Source organism: Salvia splendens, chromosome 11 (assembly GCF_004379255.2).
Source record: "Salvia splendens isolate huo1 chromosome 11, SspV2, whole genome shotgun sequence".
NCBI classification, from domain to species: domain Eukaryota; kingdom Viridiplantae; phylum Streptophyta; class Magnoliopsida; order Lamiales; family Lamiaceae; genus Salvia; species Salvia splendens.
In genome coordinates, this window is record NC_056042.1 from 16,610,500 (window position 1) to 16,635,138 (window position 24,639).

Here is a 24,639-nt window from a genome sequence, read left to right on the forward strand (position 1 = left end):
CGGTGTACGAAAAGAAGTGACAGAGATACGGAGGGAAATGGGGAGAAGTAGAGAGGAGGTCGTAGCCCTGAGGGGCGTATCACCGACCTAGTGGCAGAATCGTCAAGGCGTTCCGACAAGAAGGCAGAGGCCGTCGCACTGATGATGAAGATGACGAAGTGGCTTCAAGCGAAGTTCCCCGAGACACCGATGGGACTTCCTGAACCTAGCGGCGGTTCCAAGACGCCGGGTCAAGGGAGTCTAGCTGTGCAGAAGCCGCCACAAGCCCAAAGGCCTCAGACCACCCCGTCTTCCTCCAGGCCCGTGCTTTTGAAGAAAACCGTACCCCGACCCACAGAAGATCAGAAGGAGACGCCGGAGTCGCCGGCAAGAAAGAAAGTTAAAATGACCCAACAGACAATGCCACCCAAGTCTGGCTCCCGCAGGGGCCAGAACCCGAATTGAATTTCCCCCAGAACCAAGTAACTTTTACTTTTCTGTCTTTTACTTTTCGTTTTTCTTTCGCTTGTGTTTTTATGTGCCAGCATGCATCGTTCTGTATATATGTGTTATACCTTCCTACACTTAGCCCAATTTTTGGTCTAAGTGTGAGAAGGGGTTGTTTTGTTTTGGTTTTGTATGTTGCGCTTTCTCCCACTTAGCCCGATGTTCGGTCTAAGTGTGAGAAGTTTGTTTTGTTTTTGTGCTTTGTTTGCGTTTGTGTCTGTTGTCTGCTGTTCTTACTTCCTTTTCCCCCCTTCACTAGGATAGCTTGGGGACAAGCTTGAGTGAAGTGGGAGGGGGGGGGAGTAAGTATGGTGTTTGTGTTCTTTCTATTTTAAGAGTCTTTAGGATGTGTGTTTCGCATGAGCTAGTGAGATAATAAAGCAGGTTTCCCTTAGTGAGAGCGATTGAAGAGAGAATGCATGTCAACTTTGACACCTTCTTCCTTAATAAACCAAAGGCGGTCTGAATGAAGTTAGGACGATGAAAAAGCCTTAGATAACCCAGCTATGCAGCCCTACTATAAGAGCGAGTTATAAGCCTAAACACTTTTTTGTGCTAACATGTAAATTGGGCTGCCACTTGATGCTTAGGGAGTAGAGTATGAAGGAGAAAAAAATGGGTTTCGGAGGTATAAGCTGGACGAAGTCCAGGAAAAGGTGGAATAAGCTGGACGAAGTCCAGGGGAGGAGTAAAAAAAAAAAAAATTTGGAGGTATAAGCTGGACGAAGTCCAGGGGAAAAGGGGATATAATACAGGGAAAAAATAAAAAAATAAATAAATATAATATTAGTATCCTCAAGGGCAGGAAGCAATTTCAACCTGACCCAGGAAAATCAATGGAAAAAAAAAGAGAAGTAAGAAGGGTAAAACTCTCATAACCCAACGCATCAGTGGCATAACTTTAACTGGGGAGCGTTTTGATCCTAACATACCTGGTGAGGAATGAGTGATCGAGCGAACCTAACAGCTGGGGTGTCAATAGGCTATCTTGACGAACTGACGGACCGTTTAGGTAGAAGAGGGAAGGGGGAAGATTTGAAGACTGTAGACGATCGGATTGAACTTAAGCTTGTGGGGACGGTTGCCTAAAAGTCGAACCTGGTTCATGCGTGTTTGTGTTTGATTCTTTGTGTTGTTTTCTTTTGCTAGTTGTCTAGGTCCAGGAGTCTGTTTTTGTTTTTGTTTGTAGAAGTCGTTCTTGGGGACCGTGCATTGAAATTCGCCTTATTTCTTTCTCTTGTCTTTTATACTTGAGGACAAGTATGGTTTAAGTGTGAGCAGTTTGATAAGGCTAATTTCATGCATCGGTCTAGGGGTTTTATTTCGTGAGATTACTGGGTCTAACGCATGTTTTAAGCCAGGTGTGTGAAGGTTTTCGCTAGATCCAGGAAAAGAAGAGGACGCTTGCATAGTCCTAGGAAACTGGCGAAAGAGTGGACATTATGAAAGAAATTGCTTGACGGAGGAAGCCTCGGAGTTGAAGGGTAGAATAGGGATTTCTACGAAGACTCTAGAAGGCTATGTCCGCATCAATAAAAGGAAGAAGCATGCAAGCTGGAGGGACCTTCTCGGTGGAGGCCTCACGAACAGCCTGTTGCTCAGTTCACTTTTCACATACTTGGTTCTAATTCGCGGAGGATCTCGGGTTCGCGCTGGGGTTCACATTTAGCTTTCCGATAGTGTTTGAGGGTTGTAACACCGTCCTTCATTGGGGCGAAGAAACAATTTATTTCTGTTGTTTTTGTTTCTGCTGAATTCGCCGAGCTTCGCTGTTCGAAGCTCAGTCCTCTTTTGTTTCTGGATATTTCTCTACTTTTATGCAAGTTTCGTTTTCGCTTACGTCGATCGTGATGATTTCTGTCGATTGATTGTGTTTACTTGAATTCTGAAGTTGGATTGTTGGAGTTGGTTGTTTTTGTGGTTATTTTCTGGATTATTGCAGGTTAATGGTGAGATCTGGAAGAATGGAGTTTGTTTGTGGATGAATCGGGGTTTTGCTTTGCTGATGTTGTGGAGTTGTTTGTGATTGTTGGAATTTGGAGTGGATCGGAGCAGATCTGTGAGAATCGGAGTTATGGAGTTGATTTTGTTGGTTGTTGAGTTCGGATGGCTTGGATCCGGAGTGGATTAAGCGCCCGAAGTGATTCTGAGCAGGAGTGTTTTAATTTTATGCCTAGCTTACGTGTTTTCATTTTATTTGGCCTAGTTTATGTAGATCTGATGTATTTCCGATTCATAGCAAGTTTCCGGCATCCAAATCTTTATATTCTGTTTGAATCTAGGAGTGTGCTCTGTTTTCTTCATCTGCGAGTTTAGTTTAGTTGCGAAGGTGCATGTCGTAGTTAGTTGGAGCATGGGTTGGTTATCTGCAGCTTTTTACCGTACTTGCTATTTCCGGAAATATGGTCCCCACTGTTATTTGCTCACTGTTTAGCTAGATTAGGTAGTCGTTTGCTTAGTCTAGGGAGTAATTGTGTCTTTCGGTATTGATGTCTGAATCCAGTAAGTTTTCTGTGTCCTAGGTCTAGCGTTTACATTTCTTGCCTAGATCTAGTGGTAGTTTAAATCTCAACCCCTTTGCGTGGCAGCAGCCGTTTGTTTCCATAGACTCTTAGCACTACTTTGCGAATCCATCTCTGTGGGATCGACCCCACTTCCCTATACTAATTCATAGTATTCGGGTTGAGGGATTTATTTTTGAAGGGGAGTCGAGTGTGTCCAACGACAAAAACACTGTAGTTCTCTAGAGTTCCTGGACCCAGTGATTGATAGAACCTTGTTCTATCGGGATTGAGCACACACGTTTGTAACAAGAACAAAAGGAAGATAAACCCTAGTTGAGGTGCTAGGGGGCGATTTCCGCCAGAACCGGAATGAGAACAAGTTTATACTTTATTTCTCAATGATTCAAAATACTAGAGAATTCTATAATTTATAGAATTCTAAACCCTAAACATATCTTGCTAATCAAGAAAGATAATTAAAATAAAAGATTACAAAAGATATTGAAAATAAATAAAGATAAGTAACTAAAATAAAAGATACGCTAAAATATTCTAGATGATCTTCGACGAGATTCACAAGATCGAGGGCCCTATCAACTCTCCCGCCGTTGAAAACCACCTTGCCCTCAAGGTGGGTGATGAAATAAGAGCACGAGTGTCTCGTCCAAGGTGAAAGTACTCTCAAAATCTCCAGGATCAAAAATACGAACTCTTTTCATCGCACCAAAGTAGGACACTAATTCTCTTCCGTCATAGCTATCATTGTACCCAATAAGGATCTCCTTCCAACCGAATTGCTTGACAATTGTTGCATCAACGAAGTAACCACCCACAATCGTCTCTGGATAATCATAGAAAACGTTCTCTGATCCATCCTTTGTGCTAGCCACCTCTCTCACCAATGCATCAACTCCTTTAAGAGCTACTAACTTCCTTATAAAACCACGAGAATCACTCCAATAAGAACACGAGTGACTCCTTCTCAAGGTGGATGTACTCTGAAAATCTCCTGGGTCGAAAACACGCACTCCTTTCTTCTCGCCAAACTGAAGAAGTTCACGTCCCCATCGTGTTGAAGCAGTAGAGAGAGTCGACGACATCGGCCATGTTACGTAAATATCAGAATGCCTCCAGAATGCTCCTGGGTCTCGGCCTGAATAAGACAAGGATACTTCGTGACCCAATCTGGACTTGCGTGCACATCCGACGGAGTTCACAGCTGACTCGCGGCTTTTGCGCGTGTTTGGAGCAGCGACAGCGGCTGAAGTTACTCGCAACAGTGACTGCTGATCCGTGACAGCAGTGCTGATCCGTGACAGCAGCGAGTCCACGGCAGAAGCATTAGCAGCACGGCTGGAGCAGGTCGTTCGGTCAGGCGGCACTTTCAAACCTATAGTAATGTTTCTGCCCAAATGCAACGTATCATCGCACGACAGAAATGAGTGGGTATCAGCAGCGAAAGCTTCAGTTAAATTATAAGATATATTATGCCCCGCTACACCCACACGTTGTTTTCCTAGAGCAGCTGCTGCATCGTCCTTTCCATAATCATTTTCATGAAACCTCTTGTTACATCCCGCCTCCATAGTCTTGTAAACCATCAAATCCTCAAGATTCGGTGGAATAGAGGATGCGTAAGCATGCTTCCTGCACTCCTCCATATTCTGTCGAGCCATCTTTTCATCAAGAAAAATGCTAGAGTCCAATATGCAATATGCACCAACATAAACTGGTTCACTCGTAGCAGTCGTTGAATTCTCAACAATATAGGGGATCCCAAGATTGACCTGATCAAATACACAAGAACCTGCCTCCTCAAAGAATGCCGAAGCAAATACCTCCTCGGTAATAGTTTCCGAATTCTCATAGCAATTTATTGTATCAAAACCAATTCCATTAGAAATAATATTGTGGTCGAATCCCTAGTTGGAGGCTGATCAACCAACTGATCATCATCAACAACATGTGAAACCTCATCCTCTAATTCGGGAGCAAAGTGGGTAGTCTCCACACCTACGTTATATGCTTCCGAAATCGTATCACACGAGACATCATCAACGCTGCAGAAAGGAGGAGCTGCATCAGTTATATAAGAATCCAACATGACTTCTTTCGGTGCATCAACAATAGGCTCAGAGTGATGGACATCGTCCACCATATGTGAATCACCCTCCAGTAACTCCGTAGTAAAACGATGATAGACCGCCACCAAGAAATCCTCCCACGAACCATCAATGTCAGTTTTTTGATAATTATGAAACCAATCGGTCGCCGGCGGATCGAACAAGTATTTCGTAAGATAAAGACGATCATCGAGCGGAGTGTAGTGGTGGTTGTAATACTCTTGGACCTTACAGATCCAATCCAGGGCCTTCTCTCCGTCGAAACGTGGTGGTTCGAGGCGGAGGCGTGGTAGGGCATGGGGGTTGATACCAAGCGGTGCTTTTGTGACCGACCGCGGAAGAAACCAGCCCCGCTGAGGTGCCGCGACCGGCTGTTGGTCCGGAGGCCGAGTATGCCACAGCTGATGTGGAGGTGAGCGCCCGGCAAGGCCGTCCAGAGCCTCCTCGGTCATCGTTTGCTGATCGAAATAGGCCGTCACGGCTTTATCTCGAGAGTTGATCATTTGGCGTAATTCCAAGATCATCTCATCGATGGTTGGGTGGTGTTGTCGTGATTTCTTGAGAAAAGACATGGAAAATATGATTGCTTTTCCAACCAGAACTACTCCCAGACAAAGAATAAATTCTGGGGTTTTGAGAAAAAACCCTAATTTGCCGTGAATTTTGAGAGAATAGTTTGGGAAAAATTTTGGAGAGAGATTGGTGAGTTGAGTATTGAGGGAGAAGAGTAGTCAATGGAAGCACCAATTGATAGAACCTTGTTCTATCGGGATTGAGCACACACGTTTGTAACAAGAACAAAAGGAAGATAAACCCTAGTTGAGGTGCTAGGGGGCGATTTCCGCCAGAACCGGAATGAGAACAAGTTTATACTTTATTTCTCAATGATTCAAAATACTAGAGAATTCTATAATTTATAGAATTCTAAACCCTAAACATATCTTGCTAATCAAGAAAGATAATTAAAATAAAAGATTACAAAAGATATTGAAAATAAATAAAGATAAGTAACTAAAATAAAAGATACGCTAAAATATTCTAGATGATCTTCGACGAGATTCACAAGATCGAGGGCCCTATCAGTGATCCAGTGGATTTAAGGAGCGCTGTGTCTGGACCGAGCTTTGCATTAATTCTCATATGTGCACACTCACTTACTCCTGAGTCTAGTCATTCGACATTAGAGTCGAGTGAGACCCAACACTTCACTGCCCCCACAGTCCACACACGGAGTCGCTCCACCACCTTTTTATTCAAGGGTGGGGAGCCTCTAGAGTCTGGGGCGATTTTGATGAATGGTTCGAGGGTTCGGCTCCTTCCATACGAATTAATGACACCATTGCGGAGAGGCTAGAAGTCTGGTCACGGAGGACCCATCTTCAAGACACAAAACACCTCTGCAGGTCCATACCTTATCTCATCCTCTGGTTCATTTGGGCGGAGCGCAATAGGAGCCGTCATGAGCAGGTACAATTCAAACCTTTCAATGTTATTTGGCAAGTCCAAATGTTCATCCGGAACAATATGATAAGTGGGGGAATAAAACCGAAACATTGGAAAGGCGTGAGACTAAAAATGGAAATACCGAGTCAAGCCGTCCCAAGGAGGCCGAGGATAAAGCTCAGCACTGATGGAGCTCAGCACTGATGGAGCATATCTAACCACGACACACAAAGGAGGAGGGGAAGGCATTGTCCGAGACCACTCCGAAAAAATGATTGTGGCCTTTGCAACACCTATTGATGCGCAATCGGCCCTTGAGGCCGAGCTCATGGCCTTCTACCACGGGCTAATTCCGGCCACGGATCTTAACCAGCCAATATGGATTGAGTCGGACGCCGAACAGGCAATCAAACTCTTCAATGGGACGGCATGGGGCCCGGCGCACATTTGCCGAGTCATGGCTCGCCTTCATTCCCTTAAGCAAAGACACACCGTCCGCGCCACCTTCATTCACCGGGAAGGTAACAAAGCGGCTGACTTGCTTGCCAAGATGGGACTTGAACAACACTCCTTCCGCCAGATATCCGCCCACAACGCTCCCCGCTTACTCCAAGCAATCGTCCGACTGGAGGAGAAGGGTACCCCCAACATTCGACTTAGAGATGAAGACCGTTAGTAGTGTATGGCCCGCCGATCGTGAGCTTAGCGGACGCCGAAGAGTACGTAGGTGTCGAATCTGTTGATGGCTTGACCTCACCCTACTCTTGTGGTGCAATTGCCTTAGGGATTTTGTACTTTGCATTTTGGTTTTGTTCACCTAGGCATAGATTGATTGTCCTTTTGTAATCCATGATTGTAACCTCTTTTGATATGAAATATAGGGATGAGGGACCCACGAACCCTCCACCGTGAAGGTGTTCAAAAAAAAATGGCACAAGTGTTTCTTATCTTGTTGTTGTGTCCTTCGTGACCACACGTCGACTCTCTCCGGGATTGTGTCATTGATTCTGATCGCGGAGAAGATCCCACGAACCACCCATCAAATTTCCTCCATATGCTAGTTGCCCCACGGCCTTGAATAAAAAGGTGTTGCAAGGATTCAACGTTCGGTCCAATAGGGCAGCATTAGCATTTGGATGCCATCTCAATCCCTCTCCATTGGAGTTTTGTGTCAACCGGGATCCGATTCGACAAGAGGCGCCAATTGAAAATTGCAATTGACTTGGTGAGTCCGGCTTTCCAAATATCATCAAGCCCCGGGATGATTGGCCTTTGTGAGCGAATGGTTTCCCATGTCGTGGCCAAAGGGAATTCGCCCATCCGGGAGAGGACCCATCGCGGGGTGTCCGACTCCCTCGGGACAATTGGAGTGTCAAGGATATGTGCTATAGCTTGTTGAGGGAGGCCGGCTTGATCCTGGAGCATGTGTAACTTGGCCTCGTCCCATGTCCCATCCCGGATGAAATCCGAAACCATAGTCAATGGGGAGCCCCGATCGTCAATGCATAGCTCCCTTAGCGCAGCATCCTCAGTCCAAATGTCATCCCAGAAATAAATCTTCCCCTGTCCCACCACCCATCTAACGTGGGGATGAGCTTGATGCCGCACCTTTAGCAACCTTTTCCACGTCGGGCTATGCCTTCCAGACGCTCTAGATTTTAGAGGGGATGCTTTGTGGCAATATTTGGCCATCATGTATTGTGCCCACAAGGAATTCTGTTCACGAAACCTCCACCAAAGTTTAATATTGAAAGCACGGAGTACCTCTTTAAGGTTACGGATACCAAGGCCCCCTTCGGCCGTGGGGAGGCAGATTTGGTCCCAGCCAATCTAGTGTGTCCTTTTCTTATCACTAGTCGATCCCCAGAAGAAGCGAGCCATTTGTTGGTCTGGCTGCTTGAGGGCTCCACTCGTAGGCTCGATTGCTTGAAAGATATGCAGTGGGACCGCCTCAAGCATGCTCTTGATCAGTGTGAGTCTCCCCCCGAAAGAAAGGTGTCGATGGGCCCACCCTGAGATCCTAGCCGCTATCTTTTCCCGTAGGAACATAAACATATCCGAGCGCTTCACACCTCGATAAATTGGAACCCCCAAATAAAGGAACGGGAAAGTACCTCTAGAGAAGCCCCCTTCCATTTGGATAGAGTTCGACCATCCTTCATGCGCTTCCGCAATGTAGAAGTTGCACTTGGTCAGATTGATTTGTTGGCCCGACACCTCTCCATAGTGGTCAAGGCACGCTCGAAGCACCTGAGGGATGTCGTGGCAGCTTGCGTGAAAATAATGATGTCGTCGGCATATGCAAGGTGGCTGACCTCTAAGCTTCCACGACTGGCTTTGAAGGTCATCTCTTTGTGCCCAAGAATAAGTCTGTCGAGGGTGCGTGAGAGATAATCTGCTGCTAAAACAAAGAGGGCAGGGGAGATGGGATCACCTTGCCTTAGCCCGCGGGTGGATTTGAAGAAACCTGCTGGGGAGCCAATAATGAGGATTGAGAACCAGCAAGTTCCAATGCATCTTTCAATAAGCGCAATCCAAGGGCTCGGGAATCCCATTTGCTTAAGGACCTTGAGCAGAAAGGGCCATTGCACCCGATCATAGGCCTTAGCCATGTCAATCTTGATTGCAACGTTCGGGGCAGGGGTGCATCGGCCAAGTTCATGGAACATTTCCTGTGCGAGGAGCACATTGTCATTTAGCAGCCTCCCCTTTACGAACCCGCTTTGATTCGGTGAGACGACACGTGGTAGAAAGGGTGCGAGTCTCTTCGTGAGGACTTTTGTAATCACCTTATTGATGACGTTGCACAAGCTGATGGGCCGGTAGTCTCCCCAAGTGTCGGGGGACTGCTTCTTTGGGATGAGAACAATACTTGTTGCCGTGAAACTTCGGGGGAGGAAGGCCCCACAGAAAAATTGCCTAACCACATCCACTACATCTGGCCCCACGATTCCCCAACAAGCTTGGTAGAACAAGGCCGAGAACCCATCCGGCCCGGGGGCACTATTTCCTGAGATGTCAAAAACCGCCCTTTTGGCGGCTTGGGGAAATCCTCCAATTGCTCTGAGGGGGGAAGTTGTTGCAGGAGGTCTAGGTCCGGGGCAGCCAACTCCGGGTAAGTTGGCGCAAGGAGGTTTTGTTAGAACTCGACCTCCGAGTCTCTGATTTCAAGGTCATCCGTGAGCTCCCTCCCATTAGCATTAATCTTGTGGATTCGCAACCGAATTCTCTTTTGCTTCACCCAACTTTGGTAGAACCTAGTGTTTTTATCACCCTCTTCCAGCCAACGGAGAGCCGCTTTCTTGCGCCAGAAGTCTTCTTCCATCTTGAGAAGAAGGACGTACTCAGCTATTTGTTTGTTGATCTCCATTCTGTTCCTGGCCGAGGGGTCTCCCTCGAACTCAGATTGAGCCACAGCAATATTCTCTTCACAGGCTTTGAGGTTGGCGTGGATATTCCCGATAACCTCTTTGCTCCACCATTTGAATGTCTGTTTAATCCTTGCTAATTTGTTCTTCAAGTTGAGTAGGCCTGTAGCCTCCGTGGGAGCCATCCAATCTCCTCGCACCAAATCAGCAAACCCCTCATGTCGCACCCACATGTTTTGGAACCGGAACGCTCTTCCATCCCCCAAGTTGTTCGGTATTCTGCACCGGACAAGTATTGGCCCATGATCCGAGGCTACCCGGGGAAGATTAGTGACTCTAATTGCATCAAAAAGCTGGGTTGACATTTCACTGACTAGCACTCTATCCAATCTTTCCATGAGGCCATTCTTTGCCCAGCTGTAGTCCGAGCCATCAAAGCCAGGGTCCAACAATCGGTAATCCTCTATTGCCTCGGCGAAGTCAACCATCTCCACTTGCCGATTGGTGTCGCTTACCGACCTATCGCGAGTAGAGAGGATGGTGTTGAAGTCCCCTCCAATGAGCCAAGGCCTCCCTTCCGACATTTGGGTGATGTCTCTCATCTTGTCCCACAGTGCAAGCCGCTCCCCTCTCGTACACTTCGCATATACAGCCGAGATCTCAATAGGTGTTGGTAGCCGCGGGCAAGTGAGCCGCCCATGGAGCAACTGTTCCGAGTCATCCCCAACTTCGAAGTTAGCTCCTTCCTCTACAAAAATCCAAATCTTCCCATTGATATTTGACCCCTTGTAGATCAGCCCCAATTTCTTTGAGAATTTGACCGGGTTAGGGGTTGTAAGCGGCTCCATTATTGCAAGAAAGCAAATATTATGAGATTTAATTAGTCTTTTTAGGACGTTTTGGGTTGACGCGTTCGCGATCCCCCTAACGTTCCAAAACAGAAGATGTATTGACATGATTAACAAAAGGAGTCCGTACCCGGCGGGTGTGAAGGCCCCCCTTGAAATTCGATGATTTGAAGGTCATTCCTCTCTTGGCATGTCTTCACCTCCATAAGCATGGGAGTGTCTCCACTTTCGTCATCCTTGAGAGGAATGTTCTCCTCCCCTTCATCCGTGTCTTCCAAGTCATTATCCACGAAATTCTCCCGCGCCATTAGGGAGAAATATCGATTGGTGCTCAGGTGGTTCTTCACCTCTTGTGCTTCGGACCTTTTTAGATCGAAAGGTTTGAACGAGCCTTTCGGCCTCACTAGATCACCCGAGGCTGAGTCTTCGTCGCGCCATCCTCCAACCCTGGACGAGGGTGTGACCCGGTGGTTACTTGTATCTCCTTTCACCTTGTTTCCTCGGCCTTTCCCATGATGAAAGGGTGTGAAAGCCGAACCCCTACAATGCGAATGGGTTGCACTCCAGCTCTTGTCACCCTCGTCGGCTCGAAGGCCAAATCCACGGGGCCATCCTCATGCAAAGCGCCCATGACATCCGGTCCTTGCCAAACTCCATCATTCGTATCTCTATTGCTTGTTGTTATGATCGGTTGAGCTTCCGTTTCTTTGGGTCTCCAATGTTGTTTCCCCTCCTTGCTGTTCAAGTTTTCCTTTGGTTGGTCATATCCTCCCTTCGAACCTTGGGCCCCTTAGTGTGGCTGCCTCGGCGTGGTAATATTGTAGTTCCTCTTCGGGGGTCGGACCGCTTTACCCGCCGCATAACAAGCCTCATTTTTATGCCCCACGTGCCTACACTCACTACAATATGCCGGGATCTTATCCCACCTCACTTGTTGCACGGTGTCACGCCGACAAATGTCAAGGATGATCTCCTCGGGTGGTGGCTTCGTTATGTCGATCTTGATGCAAATTCGGGCAAAGGATAGTCGTGTCTTGTTGGCTGTCGCTCGATCCACTTGGTTAGGGGTCCCAAGGAGTTTTCCGATGGCAAAAAGGGCCGATTGGTCAAACAGGTGGATGGGGAGGCCAATTAGGTTACACCAAATTGCGGCTATCGGGGATTCACAATATGCATCAAAATTCGGCGCCCATTTGAAGACTCGCATAGGATGTCGATCAACATACCACACTGGGGTCCCCTTCGGGCCACCAAGCAGCCTAGCATAGTCCGCAATATCCTCAAATTGAACAAGAACATGTTTTGCATTAATATACTTCCATGTAAAGCCTCGACTAAATTTGATGTTATCAAGTGCTTTTTGTATTTGGTGCGAAGCTGGAATAGAATGGGAGAACTTACCGACGATAGCATGGCCGAGACTCGTTGCCAATTTTTGTGTCTCCGATGATGAGAAATAAATCGCCGGGAGCCCATTTGATGTGGTAGTGTAGCCAATATTTAGAATATTTTCCGGGACAAAGGCTTGGTGACCCTCGGAGCTCGGACCTTCCCGAACCATATCCGCCATGGACCTTGGGGTTGGTGTTGTGCCCCTCAGCGGCTCCGGTCCCGCCGGGCCTAACGTTGCTAGGCGAGCCCTCTTGTTTATCCCCAGTTATCGAGCCGGATGACGCGACTCTCCAGCGCCCTTTGTCCCTCGGGTCCGAACTTGCCTCGACCATCGGCACATCAACGTCTCGCGGCCCACCCTCACCTTCCTTAACATGGTTAGAGGCGATCAACAATGGCGGGTTCGTAGGCACAACACCTTGCTCGTTACTGCTGGCTTGGGGTCTTGCTCTCGGGTTAGTGCGCACCTGGCCATTCTCGAAGGATTCCCGAATTTTCCGAGTACGACCACGCTCAAGAGGGGGGAAGTCATCTAAGGATGGGCCATTGTCAACCATAGGAGGTGCTGTTGGTGCATCGGTCGTCCAAGGGAGTTGAAGGAGGTGGTTGTCCTTTGGTTGTTCGTCCATCGGATGTTTGCCGGCGAGTAAAGGTTGCGCCGCCATAGTATCGAGCATCTCGGCCGACTCTAGGGATGCTTGCTGCAAAATGGGATTCAATTTTGGATGCATTGGGGGTGTAACGGCTAGGGCATCACGTGAGGGTCCGGGGTGGAATGGCGCCAAGGAACTTTCAAAAAGTGGATTTGTTGTTTCTACCATTTTAGGAAAGTTGACTCCCACACTCTCCAAGGACACTTGTCCCATGTTAGGGCAAACAACCAACGCCCGATCCTTGTGTAGGGTGGTGTCCTTTTCTTTACCAACGGATCCGGCGTCGTCGCCGGTCACATGGTCGGCGATCGGGATTACGGCGACAGAGTTGGCACCGGCGGGTACATTATGGCTCATTTCGTCGTCCTCCAAGGTGTGTAGTGAGCCGGAAGCTTCCAACGCCGGGTTCTCCTCTTCAACATGGGTGAAGCTTGCCGAGAGTATGGCCAATTTGCACGTGGGGCTTCCAGCGGTGGGGCTATCTTCCCCTCCGAACGAGAGCTTTTTGTGAAGAGGCTTGTCCTCCGGAGAGGGGAGATATCAAGGCGTTTACGTCCATGACCTTTCAAAGGAGGAGCCGGAGTACTCTTCCAAAGCTTGAGCTTGGCTTTCAAGGCTTTAACCTTCATTAGCATGGCTGGTTTTGTTGGCGAGCTCTTCCCGGAGGAATTAAAAACCATTTGGTGATCCGAGAGCGTTCGAGCCTCCTCGGGGTCGGGTGGACTCCTCGGCGGCGGATCCGACATCGCCGAGCGAGGGCACAACCTCCACCTTCTCACTCAATATGGGGCTCCTTGGACCGACGGAGGTTGTGAAGGGAAGTGAGAGGCGACGAGGGAAGGAGGAGGGTGGCGGAGGAGAGAGAGAAGATGGTGGGTGGCGGGGCCTCACGGATTTTTCCTTTGTCCAACAACTCTTGCACTTGCCTTTGAATTTCCTTGGTCTCTTCGGGATTGGCTCTATAGGCGGGTCGGTTTGGTAGAACTGTCCCGGGAACAAGGTCAATTTGGTGTTCAATACCTCTTAATGGAGGTAATCCACTTGATTCTTCCACCGGAAAAACATCTTCGAATTCCTGTAAAAGTGACGCAAAAGTACTTGGCAAAGAAGTGTTTAATTCGTTTGTGGTAAACAAAGACTGTTTGTACACTAAGATGAAAACACTCTCTTTTTCAACTATTGCACTCTTTATTTCTTTTGCTCCCACATAAAAATTATTTTTTTCATTCGGACCCTTTTCACTTGACTCTTTTTCAATGCCCTCACCTTTTTTTCTCTCATTCTTACTTTTCTCTTGACTCTTTTTTTCACTCGACTCTTTTGCAATGCCCTCACTTTTTTTTTCTTTCAACCTCACGAGCTCTCCTTGCTTGTGACAATTTCTCTTGGTCCTCTTGAACTTGTTGAGGTGTCAATGAGACAAGCATAATAGACTTGTTGTTGTGCTTGAAGGTGTAGTGGTTGTGAAATCCATCGTAAGTCACCCTACGATCAAACTGCCATGGCCTCCCCAAAAGAATGTGACTTGCATGCATTGGCACAACATCACAAAGAACATCATCTTTATAATTGCCAATTGAAAACGAAATTAGAACTCGCTTAGTCACTCGAATTTCTCCACATTCATTAAGCCATTGTAGCTTGTATGGATTAGGATGTTTTTCCGTTGTTAAGCTCAACTTTTCCACCATTCCAGAACTTGCAACATTTGCACAACTACCACCATCAATAATCATTATGCAAAGTTTACCTTGGACCAAACACCTTGTGTGGAAGATGTTATCCCTTTGTTGATCATCGTTTCTGTTTTGCATGTTTAGAGCCCTTCGAACCACCAAAAGTTCTCCATGTTCTGGTCCAATCTCCTCCAATTGTTTATCCTCTTCCTCAACATCATCATCTTCACGTTCACCTTCAGATTCTATCTCTCCATTTGGCTTCAAAACCATCATCACCCTTTTGTTTGGACATTTTTTTTATTTTATTTTAAACACCACGAGGGTGGAGGGTTAAGGCAGACCCACCCCTGTGCATTGCCAAGACCATTGCAACGAACAAACAAAACACCGAGCCGCCCAAATGTGACGACTCGCAAAGACCTATTAGAGTACAACGAGGGCCTCCCTATCAGCTAGAGTGGTCATCTAAATACTCTTAACAACCCTTTTACAATTACAATGATGCACTACTCAAGCAATGTCTCCAAGATCATTCGCCGAGAATGGCGTCCAAAGGTGGATACTTGGGCCGGCACTTCAACGATTTATGAGCATAGTAACAAGGATAAAGAATGTGCCAACCAAGAGAAGCGCAAGGAAGGTACAATGGATGTTGTTTCGTCGGCCTCAAGAGCAGCAAATCGAAACCAACCAAGTGTGGACAAGGATGGGTTCCAAGTGGTGTCGAGGAAGAGGAAAGGCAAGGTGCACGAGGGAGATTTGATTACCAAAGGCCACCACATTGATGATTGGTGTTTGAAGGAGAACGTTGCTACGGTGACGTTTGGGAGTGGTAATTCGGATGCGAATGAGCCGGGTATTGGCTCAATGAATGTCTCTTGTGGTCTCCCCAGCCGGGAGATGGAGGGTTTCATCGAGGACCTTGACCCAGGAGGAACCGTCCCATGCGGAGGTATCCCTATTGCGGGTCTCAATTAGGAAATGGTCTTAGATTTTGGTTTTGCAAAGATCGCATCATTGTAATTGTAAAAGGGTTGTTAAGAGTATTTAGATGACCACTCTAGCTGATAGGGAGGCCCTCGTTGTACTCTAATAGGTCTTTGCGAGTCGTCTCTTTTGGGCAGCTCGATGTTCTGTTTGTTCGTTGCAATGGTCTTGGCAATGCATAGGTGTGGGTCTGCCTTAACCCTCCACCCTCGTGGTGTTTAAAATAAATAAATAAAAAAGATCTTAACAGCCACATTCGGGGCTAGGGTGCTTCGTGGAAGTTCATGAAACATCTCCTGGGCCAAAAGAACATTGTCATTCAATAGACGACCCTTCACAAAGCCACTCTGATTTGGGGAGACCACCCTCGGGAGGATTGGAGTTAGCCTTTTCGTTAAAATCTTCGTGATCACCTTGTTAATAACGTTGCACAGGCTAATGGGTCGATAATCTCCCCATGTGCTTGGTGAAGTTTTCTTCGGGATGTCAAGAGAGAGAAGCTCTCCCTTCTCTCTAGATTTCGTCCACTCTCCCTCCCTCCCCTTTGAGGGAGGTGAAATGTAATCTTCAGCCACGACTATGGTGAAGGCCGGCGAAGAACCGGCGGTTGAGGCTGCTACGGTTTCATCTCACACGATCCAATCACCCCGCTCGCCGGAACGGAGTCTCCCTTTCATCCCACGGCCAAAGACGAAGAGGGCCGGGACTCCTTTCCCTGAGAGAGGCCGACATGAGCTGAAACGCACAGGCCGTGAGACTATTTCGGGGGTTAGTCGAATCAAGAAAAAAATGATCTTCAAAATGGCCGAGGAGCTACTCTCCGGGAAAAATGATGAGGAGACGGCGTCGCCGGAAGGAGAGCAGCCTTCCGATGGGTATACGATGAGAACGTTTGCTCAAATGGCGAGGCCGGGCCCCTTCGAAGCAGCTACGGGTCACTTACTCCTTCTCGACCATGAACGGTATTTCGCTGCCGGAATCTCGGACGATGACCTAGTGGACCCACCAGTCAAATCCGGTTTCCGGGAGGTAGTTGAGCCGATGAAGGAGTCGACAGCAAAGATGGAAGAAAAGAAAAAGAAGATTGCAATGGAAATCTCAACTCCGAGGAGGTGGCCGGAATTTCGCCGGCGCCGGCGAGCGGAGTGAGCTGGACCACCACCCAACCGCTGCAAGTACAATACATCACATGGGTCCTAGGCTAGATGATGTGGTGGCATGTGATGTGTTGGAATCATGTGACTTGCAAAAAGAGGTAGAGACAAAGACCACTTTGCATGGGGAAAAAAGTGTTGCTCCAAATGGGGAAAATGACAATTGGTACTCACAAGCAATACCATGTGCTGCTTACCTCCACCTTGAGGCTGATGCACGCATGGAAGACCGTGCCCCCGTGGCACAACCGACGGAGCCGTCACCGGAAAAGCTGGCACCACCGGAATCTTCGCCGGAAACGCTGGCACCGCCGGCGAATGTGTGGAAGGCGGCAACGAATCATTCCAACCGCGGGGGTACTGGGGCCGTGGAGGGTTCATCGACCCAAAATCGAAAGTCCGAGCCAATCCCCTTGGACGACGGCAAGACCAAGCCTTTGGGTACAGCCGGCTCTTTTAAAGGTACGCCATCGCTCTCCTTTTCCGATTTTGAAACGGATTTTCTCTCGGAGAAGTTAGGGCTAGCTATTGTCGGGAAGTTCTCCCATTCACTCCCGTCCACAACCCATATTCAAAAAAGTCTTAGTGGCATGGGGCTAGTTGGAGCATTCACATGGAAATCCTTGAATGCTAAGCATATTTTACTCCAATTTCAAGAGGTGGCCGATTATGCTAAGGTGCTAAATGGCCCTAATGGGAGTCCGAATTGGCTTATTGATATACATCCGATGAGGGTGTTCAAGTGGGCGCCGGATTTTGACACATTCTTTGAGTCGCCAATTGTTGCCGTGTGGTGTAACATATTAGGTATACCGGCTCATCTCTATGAGGAATCGGCCATCTTGGCCATCGTTAAGCTCCTTGGCAAGCCACTACAAGCCGATCATGCCACAATTCATCAAAGCCGACTCTCCTTCGCAAGGATTTGCGTAGAGATTGACATCTTTACTCCCTCGACGGAAGAGATCATCCTTAATATCCGATGCAAAGACTCGAGGTACAAAGTGGCATGGGACCGTATTCCATTGTTTTGTGATAATTGTAAACATCTTGGGCATGAGAAAGAGGATTGCCATGCAGCGGGAAGGAAGTCTCGGGGTAGAGACAAGGGTCGCATAGCATCGTACAAGGAGAACCTTTCAAGCCATGCCGCCAAGATCATCCACCGTGAGTGGCGCCCAAAGGCGAATGGCACTCCATCGTCCATTGGACAGTTGGAGAAGTCCAAAGATTGTAACAATCACGCGGAGTACATCGAGGGTACATTGGGTGCGGGATCGTCGAAGTCAAGAGTGGCTAGTAGGAGTCACCCAAATGTGGATGAGGATGGCTTCCAATTGGTGTCGAGGAGGAGGAAAGGAAAAGTGCATGAGGGCGATATGCACACCAAGGCTCCACACGTGGATGATTGGCATTTGAAGGAGAATGTTGCTACGGTGACATTTGGGAGTGTCCCATCGGGTGCGAATGACGCGAGCTTTAACTCCATGAGTGTCGCATGTGGGCGCCCCAACCGGGAGATAGAAGGCCACATCGAGGACCTTGATCCAGGAGGGCATGTACCTAGCGGAGGTATCCCTATTGCGGGCCTTAGCTAGGTGATGGACAGAAGTGTTGGGGATACAAAGGTTGTATCAAATGGTAATTGGATTTTGAGAGTATATAGATGACCACCTCTAGTTGTTAGGGAGGCCCTCGTTGTACTCTAATTGTCATGCCTTGGCGAGTCGTCACTTTTGGGCGACTCGGTGTATGTTTGTTTGTAACCAATGGTTTTGGTAATGCACAGGTGTGGGTCCGCCTCAACCCTCCGCCCTTTAGGGTGTGTTTGATTAAAAAAAAAAGTTTTATTCGGGATAAGCACAATACTTGTAGCCGTGATGCTCCGTGGAAGGAAGGCCCCAAGGCAGAATTGCCTAATTGCATCTACCACATCCTTGCCCACAATTGTCCAACTTGCTTGGAAAAAAATGGAGGAGAAACCGTCCGGGCCTAGTGCACTATCTCCGGATATATCAAACACCGCCCGCTTGACCTCCTCCTCGTTCGGTGGTGTGCGAGGTCTGCCAGATCCACCGATGTTGGGATTTGCGGGATCAAACTTAGGTCCGGATCCGCTAGAACCATGGGATCCGGCGCAAGGAGTGCTTGAAAGAAATCGACCGCTGAGTTTTGTATGTCCTCATCATCCGTGAGTTCTTGTCCGTGCGCATTAATTTTGTGGATACGCATACGGATCCATTTCTATTTAACCCAGCTCTAATAAAACCGTGTATTCTTATCACCTTCCACAAGCCACCGGAGTGTTGCTTTCTGCCGCCAAAAATCTTTCTCCATCTTGAGGAAAAGGATGTACTCGGCAATAAGTTTGTTGACCGTTGTCCTATTCACAAGAGTCGGGCTAGTTTCAAATTCCTCTTGAGCCTCGGCAATCCTTCCCTCCATCTCCTTTAGATTGTTGTCGATGTTTTCCAAAGGTTTCCTTGTTCCATTTCATCAGGGTCTTTTTAATTCTCGAGAGCTTAATCTGGAGGTTGAATAGTCCCACGACCCCTGTCGGTTGAGACCACTCATCGTGAACGAGGCCGATGAACCCTTCTTGCCGAGTTCACATGTTTTGGAACCGGAAAGCTCGGCCCCCGTTTTGGCTGTTCCTCATCTTGCACCTCACTTGGAGACCACGCTTTGCTTAGAAGAATTCTATCCAGCCTCTCAAAAAGGCCATTCTTTGCCCATGTGAAGCCCACACCGTCAAAGCCCGGATCAAGCAGTCTCCAGCCCTCAATAGCCTCAGCAAAATCAACCATTTCAGCTTGTCTGTTGGTGTCGCTCCCGACTCTATCCCGCAGTGAGAGGATAGAGTTGAAATCACCCCCGATCAACCAAGGAGAACCCTCGGGCATATATGCGAGATTTCTCTCATCTTGTCCTAAAGTGCGTACCTTTCTGCCCGTGTGCACTTCGCATAGACAGCCGAAGTATAGACATGCCTTGCCAATCGGGGGAAAAAGTAGCTCACATGGAGGAGTTGTTCTGTGTCACTCTCAATCTCAAAGTTGTCTCCCTCCTCCGCAAAAATCCAGATTTTCCCATTCATGTTAGAGCCTTTGTATTCCAGCCCAAGAGCCCTTGAGAATTTTTCCGGGTTCGGGGTGGTAAGTGGCTCCAAAATAGCAAGGAAATTGATATTATTATTTTTGAATATTCTCTTTAAAACGTTTTGGGTCGGCGCATTCGCGATTCCCCTAACGTTCCAAAACATGAAGTTGAGTGACATAATTAACAAGAAGGGTACGTAACCGGCGGGCATGAGGGTCCCTCATCCCTATATTTCACAAGAGAAAGGTACAAATCTTTGGACACACTCCAAGGGGTGTGCCGTCAAAACGCAACAAGAGTAGTAAGCGGTCCGAGCCCACATAGGTCGGACCTCATCCTACTCCATTCAAAATACAAAAACACAAGCAAGCAACAATCTAGCTAATGTCATCCCCACGGACCCGGATATTAGGGATCCCCAATTCCTCCATGCGGATCATAGCTTTCAGCAAGTGTGGTGCTGTAACTGTGGTTATGCGGTGAAACTCACTTCTCTCGGTACCCATTTTTTGCAAGAAAGTCAGCAACCTTGTTACCTTCCCGGTGGATAAAGGAGGCACAGAGGGTTAGTTGGCGCTTGAAGACCATCAGCCGTGCCACTTGGGGTCTAACATGAGTCGGACCCCAACTTGCGCCGTTAAAGAGATTTAGCGCTTGCTCGGAGTCCACCTCGAGCCATATTGGGCGACCAAACTCCTTTGCCAAGATCAAGCCATAGTGGATGGCCTTGAGCTCGGCCTCCAAGGCCGACTGTGCATTAAATGGTGTTGCAAAAGCGGCTATCAGCTTCCCCATGGAGTCTCGGATTACTCCTCCTCCTCCGACCTTGCCATTCATGAGCAAAAATGCACCGTCCGTGTTGATTTTTAACCAAGCTCTGTCGGGAGGGTGCCATTTGATCGACACGGCACAAGCCCTCGGAACCCTTGTCCCGGCTTCAGGTGGAATGCTCATATGGAGTTTCATGCCTATCCAATGTTTCTTCTTTATGCTCCCATTCGCCATGCAATTCCGGATAAAGGTTTGAACCAGCCAGACCATGTTGAAAGGCTTGAACTGGACCGATTGGTGTCTGCTCCTATTACGCTCTGCCCAAAGGAACCACATAATGAGGTAAGGAATGGTATGGCTAAGATGTTTTTTGGTTAATTGTTGGGTTCTCCGCGACCAAGTCACAAGTCTCTCCAGGATGGTATCATTGATCCGGAGAGCAGGTGCAAGTCCTTCAAACCAGGTGTCAAACTCCCTCCAGACCTTGGTTGCCCCGGATCCTTGTATAAAAAGGTGCTGGAGTGACTCTATATTTGGCCTGTGTGGGCAGCATTGGCACTTAGATGGCATCTCCATCTTCTTCCGTTGAAGCTTAGTATCGACCGGGATTCGGTTAGATAGCAGCCTCCAAACAAAAATAGACATTGAGTTGGTAAGGCCAGCCTTCCAGATGTCATCCAAGCCTTGGATGATAGGCCTCTGGGTTCGGATGGTCTCCCATGTCTTGGCAAGAGAAAAGTCTCCAAGCCTAGAGAGGCTCCATCTAGGGGTGTCCGGTTCTCCGGCTACAATTGGGATAAGAAGAATTTGTTCGATAACACGTTGCGAAATACCTGCTTGTGCATGAAGGAGCCGGAGCTTGGGTTCATCCCATTGCCCATTTCGGATGAAGTCCCCAACCAAGGCCTTAGAGCACCCTCTGTCATCGAGCGCTAAGTCCCTCAAGGCAGAGTCACCTAGACAAATATCGTCCCAAAAGTGAATCTTGTCGTGCCCAACTATCCACCGAATGTGCGGTTGTGCTTGAGCCCGGACTTTCATGAGTCTTTTCCATGTTGGGCTATTCCTACCCGAAGTCCTTGCAGCAAGTGGTGAGGCCGTGCTACAATACTTGGCCATAATTTACCTCGCCCAAAGCGAGTTTTGTTCCCGTAATCTCCACCATAACTTGATATTGAAGGCTCTAAGTACCTCCTTGATCTTGCGGATGCCTAGGCCTCCCTCGGCAGTGGGTAGGAAAATCTGATCCCATCCGATCCAATGTGTCCTTTTTTTGTCGTTAGATAATCCCCAGAAGAACCTCGCCAGTTGTTGGTCAAGCTGATTGAGGGCCCTGGCGGTTGGTTCTGATATAGATTGGGAAACGACGAAGGCTTTGGATATATTGATCCAAGAACCCCACGTATAAGGTTTGGCAGCGGACTGCCTTGATTGATAATCTAGTTTGATCCACTTCCAGAACTTAGGAAACCTCGACCCGTTGGCTATATGATCAGCCAAGAACCTCGGTATGGTTGAACGCCACAAGATCTTGTTCAAAGTATCTTGATAAGTTCCAAACAAGTGAAACACTCTACAAAGAGAATTCAACTCACAAAGACAGTCTATTTTCGTATTTGATCAATGGTGTCTCCAATGACATGCTTACAAGCCTATTTATAGGCTAGAATGGACTCTTGAAAGTCTCACATCATTAGTACAACTTAAGACACTTAAAAAGACTCATAATAAAAGAAAAGTAACTCCTAAACCTTTGGTGTAACTCTAGGATATCTAAAGACACTTATTTAACATAAAATGTAACTAAAATAGACCCTTCATTTTGGCTGCTCCAACTTGGACGAAAATGCATCATGTATCATCAGTTTGGGCCTCCAAAATTTGATATGTAGTGACTCCAAACTTCAAGCCTTGGGCTGCCCACAAACTTGAATAATATTCACCACTTGGCCCAATGTAGAATGGTCTTGTAATTGGGCTTTTATTTCAACAACTAAAAGCAACATGGATTCCTTTATCTTCTTAGCTCTAGCTCTTGTAATTGGCCCACTTGGAATGATCAATGGATCCATCTTCTTGTCCTTGTAGATCAGCTTGGGTGTGTCTCCATCATTCCCTTCTTCTTCAAGAGGATTCGTCCACGAATCTAATTCACTAATATAAGGAGATAAATCAGAAACATTGAAAGTAGCACTTACATTAAACTCACCAGGTAAGTCTAGTTTGTAAGCATTATCATTGACTTTTGTAATCACTTTTTTTTTAATCAAACACCTTCACGGTGGAGGGTTCGTGGGTCCCTCATCCTTATATTGCAAAGCGAAAGAAGTTACATTCGAAGGGATACAAGAAGGACGAACCATCTAAGTCTAGGGAAACCAAAAATACTTACAAAGAATCACTTTCCCTAGACATAGATGGTTCGTCCTTCTTGTATCCCTTCGAATGTAACATCTTTCGCTTTGCAATATAGGGATGAGGGACCCACGAACCCTCCACCGTGAAGGTGTTTGATTAAAAAAAAAGCTTGATCCACGTGCGTTCCGGGGGGTGCCACTTAACCGGCATGACTAGCGGTCTCGGCCCCCTTGTCTCGGGGTGATTCGGGGGATTCATTCCGAGTTTCACTCCCTTCCAATGCTTCGGCTTGATGTGTTCATTGGCCATGTTGTTGTGGATGAACATTTGAACCTGCCAAACAATGTTGTACGGTTTGAACTGAGTTTGCTCATGTCGGCTCCTGTTCCTCTCCGCCCAAAGAAACCACAGAATGAGGTATGGCATGACTCGACTAAGGTGTCTCCTATCGTGCTGTTGGATTCTTAACGACCACACTTGCAACCTGTCTAGGATCCTATTTGACAAGAGTCGCCAATTAAAGATTGTAATGGATTTTGTGAGGCCAACCCTCCAAATTTCGTCGAGACCTTGGATTCTCGGCCTCTGCGTGCGTATAGTCTCCCAAGTAGTAGCCAGCGAGAACTCCCCGAGCCGAGAGAGCTTCCATCGAGGGACGTCCGGTTAAATCTTCAAAGGGGGGGTCGTCAAGTGCAGTCTTATAACAAGGCGGTTATAACAAGGCGGAATAGTTTAGGGAAGACAACGAGAGAAGCTCCTCCTTCTCTCTAAAATACTCCACCCTATTGTACCACCTTTGACCTCCGCCGCCAATCTCCCACCACCACCTCGCCACCCGACGACAGTCGCCGACCCCAGCCACCACTCCCTCGTCCAACGGTTCATCACCTTTCATCATCCTCCTTGGTGGTTACCACCTGCCGTCCTCCTCCCAATCCCACTCCGCTTGTCACCCCCGGCCCATCCCCGACGAAAGCGACTTCATCGTCGGACTTGGCTCGCGGCTCCCGTCAATCTCTACTCCACGTCTCGGCCACACCTGCCGAAGCCCTCTCGGCTGGCCGAAACAATGGGGCAGCCGCCGGACCCCGACGAAAAGAGAAACACTCCGGCCATTAATCCGGTTCATTTGCCTGACATTGGTTCCGGGGATGAGGGAGCTCGGGTCCTCTCCGATCAGCAAATGGTCTTCCGAGCTGGCGAGGCCGCTTCCCTTCAACGTCCGACCAAATCCATGGAACTAAAAATTGCTAAAGCTAAGCTCAAAGGCCGGAAAAGTACGCCGGCGCCTCCTACTAAAGGCAATGGTCGTAAGAGATTTGTCCCGTCTCCGATGCCCGAGGACAAGCAACTAAGGAAGAAGATAGACTTCGGTGAGGAGGAAGGACCTGCGGCCGGTAGTCCCAAATGCAAAGGATCCCTGTTCCCGGCGACTCCGTCCCTCGACTTGGGGGTCTCTTTCAGGATGGAGGAACCCGAAATTGCATCATAAGAAGGAAGAGGAAGTGGAGCATGGAATGAAGGTGAACGAGAGAAGAGTCGATGTCACCCAACGCGTAGAACCGTACCGGGAAGGAGGCGGCCCCCCCGACGAATCGCTGCTGCCGCCGTCGCGCGATGGCCGTTTCGGCGAAAGGTTCCCCCCTCCACAATCCCCAACCAAAGCTTGCTCGGTCACGTGAAGTACAAGCTGCCCCATGTGTTGTCCCTGCCTCCATTGGTAAAGTGGAAAAGCAAACCTACCTAACCCTGAGGCAGGTACAAAAGTTGACTT

The 24,639-nt window shown here is 48.0% G+C and overlaps 2 protein-coding genes across 2 annotated transcripts; one reads left to right on the top strand and one right to left on the bottom strand.

Annotated features, from left to right (window-relative positions):
* The first annotated feature begins 6,743 nt into the window (after positions 1-6,743).
* Positions 6,744-7,232, top strand: LOC121754519. Its single transcript, XM_042149861.1, has one exon. It carries the CDS (start codon positions 6,744-6,746, stop codon positions 7,230-7,232), a length of 489 nt encoding a protein of 162 aa, XP_042005795.1.
* Positions 7,233-9,695: 2,463 nt separating this feature from the next.
* On the bottom strand, positions 9,696-10,772 carry LOC121754520. Its single transcript, XM_042149862.1, has one exon. It carries the CDS (start codon positions 10,770-10,772, stop codon positions 9,696-9,698), a length of 1,077 nt encoding a protein of 358 aa, XP_042005796.1.
* Positions 10,773-24,639: the final 13,867 nt, after the last annotated feature.

Bases quoted from the DNA above. Each gene is read 5' to 3' on its own strand.
- LOC121754519 (XM_042149861.1), top strand. From the start codon at position 6,744: ATGGAGCTCAGCACTGATGGAGCATATCTAACCACGACACACAAAGGA.
- LOC121754520 (XM_042149862.1), bottom strand. From the start codon at position 10,772: ATGGAGCCGCTTACAACCCCTAACCCGGTCAAATTCTCAAAGAAATTG.